At 40.7% G+C, this 10846-nt stretch overlaps 1 protein-coding gene across 2 annotated transcripts; it reads left to right on the forward strand.

Annotated features, from left to right (window-relative positions):
- Window positions 1-344: 344 nt before the first annotated feature.
- Window positions 345-4558, forward strand: LOC104918303 (aquaporin-4). 2 transcript variants are annotated; one of them, XM_010730011.3, is made up of 5 exons: window positions 345-492; window positions 1110-1527; window positions 1606-1770; window positions 2500-2580; window positions 3421-4558. In XM_010730011.3, exons 1-5 carry the CDS (start codon window positions 419-421, stop codon window positions 3673-3675), a joined length of 993 nt encoding a protein of 330 aa, XP_010728313.2. In that variant the 5' UTR covers window positions 345-418; the 3' UTR covers window positions 3676-4558. The 2 variants fall into 2 exon arrangements, with proteins under 2 accessions (XP_010728313.2, XP_010728314.2); XM_010730012.3 differs by having other exon boundaries at window positions 384-648.
- The last annotated feature ends 6288 nt before the right edge of the window (window positions 4559-10846 follow it).

Here is a 10846-nt window from a genome sequence, read left to right on the forward strand (position 1 = left end):
TAATGTGTATAATATATCATTGCATTGTTATTATTGATAGATTAATTATCATTCTAATGTTGCAGCTACTCAAGCTGGAGAACTTTTCACTCCTATACATTGTCGAGCATAGTTTGGTATTTTTTAATAGGCATTGAAATGGTCAATAAGTTTTTAAGCTGATAAACTGTTAATTTAGTGTGAAATTCTGCAGGCTCATAAATGTTACGGTCAGTCCACCCTGTTTTCTAAGTACTGATATGACTAAGGTGCTGAGGCTGGCTAAGTCACTGTGTGGTAGCACTTTGTGCAACTGTGCTACTGTTTGCACAGCAAGCAGATCTCATGACTCCTCCTCCCTGAGCAGGCTGTTTAATTCCCGTGAGGTGATGCCCAGTTGGTAACTTAATAAAGCTGCTGGATACAATCCCGGGGCACAATGTGTGGATCATATTCATCTGACAGACCTGCTCTCTGCTCAACTTGTGTGCTCACACTGCCTGCTGCTTTCCTGTAAGTACTACAGGTCACTGTCGTGTTCATTTTAATTTTCAGATCTGATGAAAGGCATAGATGTCTCTGCTGGGTGAAAAGCTCACCAGGACTTATGAATGAAAACACGTCACACACAACAGGACCAGAAAACGGCAGAACATGTTATGCCATTCGGTAAGTTTTGGACTTTTGACCTAGGAAAAGAAATGACTGAAGTTATCACTGCAACTTGGTTGCCTTGGAGGTTTGCTGAACAAACTGTAATGATATTTTTCAACATTATTTTAATGTAGAGTGACTCGGAGATGTTTTGAATGTAAATCATTTTTCTGTTTGGCATTAATAGTCAAAAGATGTAATTTGTCTTCTGTCCTGGTTAAAGTTCAGTGAGTGACAGCAATTAAACATTGTATGCTTTGACTCTAAGTGTGATCATTGCCCCTATACACAATGTTTAAAGAATGCTCTGTATGGTATTTTGTGATGGAAAGTCACTGGCTTAAATCCCTAGTGGAGTTATAAATGTTGTGCCCAGAGGCAGCCATCCTGATAGGGTTCAGTACATTTCCAGCCACATGCACACACCAGGAATACATAAGTAGGCTAATCATTTTGCTCATTATTCTTTTTGCCAGGAGGTTCCTGTCCTGGTGTAACTGTCAGAGCATAATGGTGGCTTTTAAAGGGATCTGGACCAAGGACTTCTGGAGGGCTGTGTCTGGAGAATACCTGGCCACTCTCATCTTTGTCCTTCTCGGTCTGGGCTCCACCATCAACTGGGCTGCAGGGGAGGAGAAGCCTCCCCCAGCTGACCTAGTCCTCATCTCCCTGTGCTTTGGCCTGAGCATTGCCACTATGGTGCAATGTTTTGGACACATTAGCGGTGGACACATTAACCCAGTGGTCACTGCAGCAATGGTGGTGACTAGAAAGCTGAGCTTGGCAAAGGCATTGTTCTATGTGGTGGCTCAGTGCCTGGGAGCTATTACAGGAGCTGGGATCCTCTACCTTGTCACACCTGCTGCTGTGAGAGGGTCCTTCGGCGTGACTACCGTAAGAATCTGTTCATTTTTACCCGTGTGTGTATGATACGTTTTTTTAGTTAAGTTAGTTTTGTCGTCTGTTTCCAAGGTGAACTCCAACCTCTCAGTAGGACACGGCCTTCTTGTGGAGCTCCTTATCACATTTGAACTGGTCTTCACTGTCTTCGCCACCTGTGATCCCAAACGCACAGACCTAGGAGGCTCTGCTGGCCTTGCCATCGGCTTTGCTGTAGCTATTGGTCACTTATTTGCAGTAAGTACCTTCCAGTAAGTTAGATAAGAGACTAAGAGGGCCAGGAGAATATTTATAGCTCATAACTGACCTTCTGATTACTCCAGCATGTAGTTTGCCAAGTAAACAGTAATAAAAACAATAAAATCTTTACAGTAAGACCATATTCAAGTAGTTCATTTTAATATATGAGCCTTAAAAAGACTTAAAAAGACCCATATCAGCTGATAACAGATGTTTAAAGATTCATCTTAAAATTGTATTAAATTCAACACAGCACATTAAAGAATTGTAGGGCAAGACTACGTGCAAGCCTCTTTAGCATGCACTGAAAGCTGGAGCACTGATGCTTCTTGAGAAAGAACAGGTGCATTAAAGGATCTATTCTTCAGTGTGTGATACTGTACGCTTCTCACTGGTTCACACCCACGTGTGCATCTTTATTTGAGGCTGCCATCGCATAGCAACCAATCTCTGGGGGCTCCCTGAACCCTGCAGAGCAAATGAATGCACAGGGAAATAGATGTTATCTCTCGCACTGCTCAACTGATTTCTCCCTAGGTCTGTTTAGTAAATGCATATATACATATATTATGACTTCCATTAGATATATTTTGCAGCGTAGGGGATTTTCTGTAAGTAAAGTAAGACAGAATTATGTCAGAAAACACATTTTTGATGATAATTTTATAAATAAAACACAATGTTTATCATTTAGATTGAAAAATAACGCTTTCATGTGTCTTCTAGATCCCTTACACAGGAGCAAGCATGAACCCTGCTCGATCCTTCGGGCCTGCAGTGGTCACACTGAACTTTGTGGATCACTGGGTAAGAGATACTTTTCTAACAGGATAATGTTTCTTTTAAGAGTTTGTATATCCAAACTATGGGCCAGTTTGCCATTTCTGTCTTTGCACTCTTTCTTTGTATAGAAAATCTGTTCAAATGATGTGTACCCTGTCAAAAGGCTCTGAAATCATTAGCAGTACTTACTGTAATGAAGATGTTTTTTTAATGTCCTGAAGAGGTCAAGTTCTACTACAGTAGTAGTAGTAATGTAAGTCAGTTTCAGTACCGTTGCCAGAACAACAAAAACATCCGTGACCTAAAGATATCATCAAAGAACAGTCTTTAACTTGTATCAGTAAATGCATGGAAAAAGCCTAAACGAGGCGTTGCTTATTAAAAAGCTTACGCATGACCCTCGAATTTAACCTTATCCAACAAAAGAAGTGTGAAGAAGTCACAGATTTGCATCATTTTCACCTCTAGCTACATAATGAGAAGCCACTGAGCAAGGTGTAAAATAGCATTAGCTCTGAATTTTTGTATCCAGGCAATTACTTCCACTGAGCTATTTACAGAGAGCATGGTGTCATGTTGTGTCTGTGTGTGTGTTGGGCGATGTTCTTGGCTGACGCTGTCAGTAACAGTCACCGTGGTTGGTATCATATTCAGAAGTGTCTTCTCTTGGAGGCAAATTCTCGATGATGCCGAGACTGATCCACCTGCGTCAGATGAATGATGATGTTGACCCTCTTTTATCAATCTGACGCCTAACAGAGCAGAACAGTTTAATAGTTTTGGTTGCAGTGTCAGGAATAAAAAATCTCTCATGGGTACTGATTAACCAGATGTCTAATTAAGCTGTCTCGTTGTTCATGTTAGGTGTACTGGGTGGGACCCATTCTGGGTGGCATCCTGGCTGCTGGACTATATGAGTACCTGTTCTGCCCGGACCCTGAGATAAAGAAGAGCCTGAAGCAGGTTTTTGAGAAGGATGCATCAGGAAAATACAGGGAGGTGGAGACAGAGGACATTGCCATAAAGCCAGGCTCCATCCACACCATCTCTGATGAGGGGAAAATTGAAAAAAAAGATCCTTTCCAGGACTCAACAGGGGAAGTGCTGTCTTCAGTATGACTATCACGTGCACTGGAAATGGAGACCAATCTGTAGAGCAGAATGACAGTCAAACTTTGGAGTATCAATCTTGAGCCTGTCCCCCTCCAAAGACAGAATAATTTTCTGCCCATGAGGCATCACAGCGATGCTGAATTACTCTCATTGTCATAAAGATAATATGATGCTATGGCTCAATCCCACAAATATCTACAACCTGTTCAATACTTCTCCTGAGGCTGTCCTTGAACGATTTAGTAGCGGCGTTGGCATGTGGTACGTATTGGATGCTTCTGACAGCCGGCTATACATCGTGTTAAGGAAGTATATGTCGGGTCAGCCAATTATGTGAAGTCATCACGCTGAATTGGAGGACTGAAGAAGAAAATGCAGCCTTGTTATTTTTGGATTAGTGTCATATTTGGTCCATGTATTGTATATGTAATAACAGGAGAGATTTTCCTTGTGATCATTAAACACATTACAGGTCCAAAGCAATCTAAGACAGCTCTGACAAGCTTTATTATCAGAGTAGTGTTACAGTGCTCTCTATTTTCAGTGCATTAATCGGGGAAACAATCAGCTCATCTTTATGGAAGCGCAGTTTCTGTGCTTAGTGTCTAGTGTTACATGATGATTTAGATTTTTATTTTATTTTATTTTTTATTGTAAAATCATGATAGCTTTTTATGCTGTAGATTTAGATTTGGTTCTTGTAATACATTTTGTATTTCTCTGTATGATTTGCTGCATTTCATACTTAAGTATTTAACTTATTGATGAGACATTTCGCTGCTCTGTCTTTATGATTTTGTGTTCAAACATTGCTCGGTTCTTGTTTTACGCTCACAAATTGCAAGTGCTAAGAGATGTAAAAGATGACTTTGTAATAATAAAGAGACTTGATACGTGTACAAATGTGATAGGTACACATCTTCCTCATATTCTGAGGGAGAAATCTGGGAACCATGCATACAATATAAAGCTTTTTACTTGAGTCACTTGATTGTTGCAGGAAGAGCTCGGCACTGGGGAGAGGAAAGGTTCAGGATCAGTGATGGATTGGCTCATCTACCTTTAGATTATGTCTCCCTATGGCCAGATAAATGTCCATGATGTGTGTTCCTCGTGAGTTAAGTCTCTGAGAATAGCTTCATGTAATCTCATTCTATCAGCGGAGAGCACAGGAAATGATACCACTTTGTGATACGAAATAGAGGTGATCTGTTATGTCTACACTTTATTTCCTTTGCTAAAAGAACAGGTGTGATTCAATCTCTCTGTAATGTGTAGGAAATGATCCCACTGATCCTGCTGCATCAACTGAAGCTGTCTACATCGTGCAACTATATTGCTGTTTCCATGGCTAGAACACCAGTAGATTTCAGACACTAAATCAAAATTTTGTTTTTACTCCTACTTAGACGAACTCCCCACCTCCACATTTCAGCTTCTTTTCCATGTAAGTGCAGTTTTTTATGTGTGACAACAGCATCACCCACTGGCTACAATGGGAATAACCTCATGTGCAACATTACTCCCATTTGGATCTCTCCAGGGGAGGGCAGCCAAGAGCCTTGGATGTACAGGTTACACTGCAAACATGGGTAGACACAAGTCAGTTTTATAATTTATTTATTTATTCATAAGTTTATTTGAAATTGGTCCAGGTGTTAATTCAGAACTGCACAGGAGGATAAAGTGTTGCATAGACCTATAACTGAGTATATAAGTGAGTTAATACTAAAGTACCATTTTATTTTCAACCTTAGGATTTTTACAATCAACAACTAAGATTCTTATTTTTAACCAAGCTGCCTATCATTTTCTGTATTAAAAGGTTGCTGAGAGTTATCATTATTAAAAAAAAACTAGTCGTGTGAGATTGTTGATGTTAATGAATGCTGTTTTTCAAGGCCTTAAAATGGACAGCACTGTCCATGTTTCTCAGCAGCACCATCCCTTACCGGCAGGTATGCTGCTTCTATCCCTTAAGGCTTCAGTGGCTCGAGGCCAGCGCCGTCTCAGCTCCCCTTAATCATCTTTATAGCCTAAATAAATGAGTACATAAATCTGACGTCTCATGCATTGACTATTTCCTCTTGGGACAGACGACGGGGAATGGGCTCACTCACTTTTGATTTATCAGCCTTTGCCCATCAGAAGATTAAATAGAGGAAGACAGGTGAGGAGAGCGGCCCCTGTTGGATTGGAAATTTGGCTTTGTTATGAATTTCATATTGGTGAAGGAGAGTAAAATATTGAAAAGTATTATAAGCGTCTTCTATCTGCACACGGTGCAAGATATTGTTGAAATTCCTTGTGATGTATTTTTACGCGCTTGCATAAACCGTGAAATGCCAGTCAAAGCAACAAAGAGTTCATGAGAAGAATGTTCTCTGTGTTTTGACAAACTTCCAAAGTCTTTCTGCAGGCGCCTCAATTAGGAAAAGGCAAATAAAAAGTGACAGCAAATAATGGACCAACGTGTTTTCAGCTGTCTGTTTGTTAACATCACAGCTTATCAGCAAGATGTTGAGCAGAAAACTGATAATGCATGGCTAGCCTTCACAGTGGCTGCCTCTGTAATTCATTCATTTACATTCGCATGCATTGCAAATACCAACAATGGCTATATGATGGGAATATTGTTCGAACTAGAGCCTCATTTGCACATCATACAGATGCCAGCAAAGTATATCTCACGGTGCATCTCGTGCTTATCTAACAGAGAACAGACAGATTTCTTGCGACTTGCGAAATTCAGATTCTCAATTCCCAGCATACAACAGAAGGGGCAAAAGATAAAACATACACCTTAAAGATCATTAGCAAATAATATTTGGGGATTCGTGAAGAAAAACAGCGTTAAACACTTGTTTAATAATTCATACTATAAACAAGAAAGTCTCCCACTTCCTTAATAATTTAGACGTAAGCTAATGTTGATTTATTCAGGAAGGTCTCTGCCACCAGCACCGCCTGGAGTGCCCAAATTTGAATTAAAGTAGGACAGTAGCAGGCGAGTCTGTAATAACATTTGTATAATTTTATTATTGCTCTGGGCTCAGTTCATTTCCTCCTCCAGTAGCTGCGTGAAATTGTTTGATTCTGGAAACTGCCTTGAGTCTGCGGCTCTGGGGTTGGAGGGTGGTACAGGAACAGGAAGGCATGCGACACTCTCTCTCTCTCTGTCTGATGCTGTCAGACACATAAACACAGACACACACCACTCCACGTACACACATGCAGAGTGAGAGAGAGAGAGATAAATAACTTTGTTATTCTGGGTTTTTGTAATAGTGTTACATTGGCTCACTTAATAACTCAAGCTGTCTTGAGAATATGATTGATATTCTCACTCACCTTGTCACTTATGATAAATATCTGACTGCATTTGTGTGAGATAGCTAGGAAGCAGAATAATTCATTCATTACATTATCAAATCACATAAATATGAGAGTTTGTGTTTACGTCTTTCTCCAGTAGAGAGATTGCCGTTTCTCGTTAATATTAGTCAAGGAAAGTCACTTCCACTCTTCCTGTGCAAAGAGTTTGTTTGTAAAGAAGCACATCTGATGAAATTCCAGCTTTGTGTAACTTTACTAAAAAGAAATATTTCATTTCATTTGACCCATGAGGAAGAATAAAACTTCATAATCATTTTTGCTACTTCTGTACTGTGATTTTGTTTACCAATGATAGGACTATCATTTCCAAAATGGTAATTTACAAAACTCTGATTACTCTAACACAAACAATCAAGTTTGGGAGGTATTAGCTCATGTAACACACACCTGAGACCCCGGTGGCTTTGACACAGGAAGGGAGGGTGGAGAAGTTCTGATTGGTTTCCTCGGGGCTCTGCTTCCAACTTCCCACCCGCACACATTCCCTCACTCCTCCTCCCCCCTTCAATTCCTTTATGCAGAGCAGCCCAAACTGCAGTTTGATGAAACACATTTGTTTGACTTAACTCTTGCTTCGCCATCACGGCTTAAATCTCGAAGGCCTGTCGGTGTAATGTGGCCCAACAGCAATTGGGTTAATGAGAGGATATATGTACAAGTGTGGGACTTGACCGGAGGAGCTGTTTTCCATTTGGGTTTGGTCTGCTCGTGTTATTAGGGAAACCTTTATTATTGTTGCCCTCTAGTGGGAACCATATAATAGGATTACATTTTATTAGAGCCTCCCAGCATTACCCAAGCAGCCCCCTCCTCTTGTCTCTCTTCCCCTCATAGTAATGTCACTGACTCCTCTGTCCACTGTAGGCGGGATGGGTGGATTTAGGGCAAAAAGGGAAGCCATCAGAATGGGGCTATAAGTGATCCCATTCAATGGGGATCCTCGTCTTTTCTTAGCTACAGTAAGAGTGATTGTGATTATAGAATATTGGTTTTTCATCACTTTTGTCACATTGAAACCCTTCATGAGCAGAATAGAGTCTGTCATGTGTGCCATGCTTGCTTCATAAGCTGTAATAACCCTTAATTGTAACAGTGAGACAAAGACGTGTACTTGCAAACCCATAAACAGTTTCTGGAGTTGAGCATGAACAAAGACACGACTACAGTGCACAGGCTTGTTGCTTGTCTTTACTGTTTGCTATTACAAACTGAACAAAGGAGCTCCTCTGTCATATAATTACCACTGTAATGTTTAGCCCCTCAAAGCCATACCTGATGCTATGACTTGGACTACACTGTAGCAGAATCATTTCTCCAGAGCTAAATTTCAAATGTGCCAAAAATAATATTTGATGAACTGTTCTGGCCTAAAACTGCGCAACCCTGCAGGGCAGACTGAGTCAGGCTCTTTCCCTGATCCATCCCACTCCCTTACATAACCACGGGCCATTAGAGGGGTGTGGCGAGTACAGCAGCAGTTATTAACATGGACTGAGGCGAAACCAACATCTCTCTTAGCCCACACTGCGAAGCCCAAGAAGGTCTATGTCAATCAGTCTGTTGTTCATACAGACATGCATATAGTTTAGCCACTTAAATATCATCTGACGTGTCCTAAAGGTATTGCTCCTAGATATTTACAGTCAGTTACCAAAAAGTCTACACTGTGTTATTATTAAATCAATAATGATAAAACACAACCTTCCTTTCAGTGTTTAAATGGTGTCAGTCTCCAGTTTTGAAGTGAAAATTGTGGATGTAGTGACAAGAACGGGACAATCCTAAATGCTAAAAGACTGTCCACATGCACATGCATGTGATCATTTATGTTATACATCAGTGTCTATTTCATGTTTTGCTAACATCACACCAAAGGAAGCTGTAGCTGGAAAACACCCGAGTGTAGTGACTTGAGAAAGGGTCACTACATTTGTGTTTATGAATTTAACTTTTGTGAGAGGAAAAGTGTGTCACATATCCTACTTTAAGCATTTAAGTTGTGACCGTGTGTGTGTTTGAAATTACAGCAGTTACTTTTTAAAAATTCCAGCAAGTAGAACAAGTTTTCCAGGATTCCTCTCTCCTTTCCCCCCCGTGTATGCATTTATAGCCATATGATGTCATTCAGGCTATGCAGTTTCTGTTTGGGGCAAACTCACATCTGCAACCAATCTCGATAATTTGTCCACCAAAATATGGTGCAGCCAGCCAGTGCTCGCCTGCTGTTGCTGCTGTAGCAGTTAGGTTTGGATCCAAGGTAAATACAACCCTCTGTTTTGTACGGCTTTGTTGTTTCGCATCAAACACCACATGCATTCAAAGATCAACCCTGGTTACTTTCAACAACATCTGATGCATATTTTGAATACTGAAGAGAGAGGATCCCATTATGAATGGGCTCCATTTGCGTGGAAAATGGATAACGTATGGGATTTTAAGGCCCGGGGTGTTCATTGTTCACTATAGTTTGTCAGATTAATGGCATAAAAATGTGTGTGCGAGTGTGAGTGGGGTGATAGTTGAGGCTTGGTGTATCATGCGCCAGCCAGTAACCTCAGGGGTAGATAACTTCACTGTAACACTTTAATCCTGTGTTTGTTTTCCTGTGGGACATGCTGGTCAAAAAGTGGAAAGTTTAATGGTCCCTGGATTGGATGGGCTAGAGTTAGCTGGCCTTTCCTCAAAAGCAATTCTGTTTATCATCCACAAAAGACTTTCTGAGAGGGGAACTCTTTTGATGAAGAGAAGTGGAAAATGTTTTTGTTTGCACGCTCACATCCATCAGTCACTGCTCCCCTGACGTGGCATTCTTATTCCACTGTTGCTTGAATTTCAGAGCAAACTTGGATCCAGATTTCTCCTTGGATGAACATTAGAACACACAGATCGATTGTAAATATTTATTTCAAATTGATGTTTTCTCTGTGCTTTTCTTGTGTGTTCAAGTTGGGTAATGTTACAATAACGTGACCAAATTGATTTGCTTTCATGGCTGCTGTTAAAGAAAGTTGATGCTCTCAACAGTAGGAGGCGCAAGAGAGGGAATTTCAGCCTGTATTCCTCTGTGTATAGCGTGAGGATCACTGTTGAGAATGTAAAGACATCACTGTGTCAGTTCTCTGTCCAGATGTGCAAGAAATAACACTCTCAGGCTCGAAATAATTATGCATGTTCACATGAAGGAATTTTACAAAAGGAGAGACTTTAAACATGTAATTCCTTTCCTGACTGCATCCCCCAAGTAAAATCTAAAAGCCTCTGAAGTGCCTCAATCTTCCTGAAATCATGCATGGTTGAACATTTGAAATGAGCTCGCACATCACCCTCAGGCACTGATTCAGACTTGATTGGGGCAAGGCAAGCTGCAAGTGCTTATTTATACAACTACGTCATTTGGAGGTTGTCCAAAGGGAGGAAAGAGATTACAAAGGAGAAACTACAGAGTGAGAATTTCATTAACCACATTCCAGTAATTTAATAAGTTGATTCCAGGCTAATCAACAAGTTGTCTGATGCACATGCAGTGTGTATGTATGCATGTGTTAAAGAAGCAGACTAGATAGGTTAGATGTTTGAGAGGTATGGGGGGGGAGAGAAATCAAAGGACTCTACCAACAATCTATATAATTATCATCATCTGCTGCTTTTCCTCCCTGGCAAAGAAACACTCCATCCATTTGTAGCAATCGCCTGGGGGAATGTTACATCAAAACTAATCATAACGATTAAAATCAGCTTCTCTGCGAGAGGGAGGCAATAGGCAAGTTGGAGGCAGGAGGAG

Source organism: Larimichthys crocea, chromosome II, assembly GCF_000972845.2.
Source record: "Larimichthys crocea isolate SSNF chromosome II, L_crocea_2.0, whole genome shotgun sequence".
NCBI classification, from domain to species: Eukaryota; Metazoa; Chordata; class Actinopteri; family Sciaenidae; genus Larimichthys; species Larimichthys crocea.

Excerpts from the sequence above, each read along its gene's own strand:
- LOC104918303 (XM_010730011.3), top strand. The coding sequence starts at position 419 with ATGTGTGGATCATATTCATCTGACAGACCTGCTCTCTGCTCAACTTGT. Across the intron at positions 1,771-2,499 it reads CTATTGGTCACTTATTTGCA|ATCCCTTACACAGGAGCAAG; the intron begins GTAAGTACCTTC and ends TGTGTCTTCTAG. Across the intron at positions 2,581-3,420 it reads TGAACTTTGTGGATCACTGG|GTGTACTGGGTGGGACCCAT; the intron begins GTAAGAGATACT and ends TGTTCATGTTAG.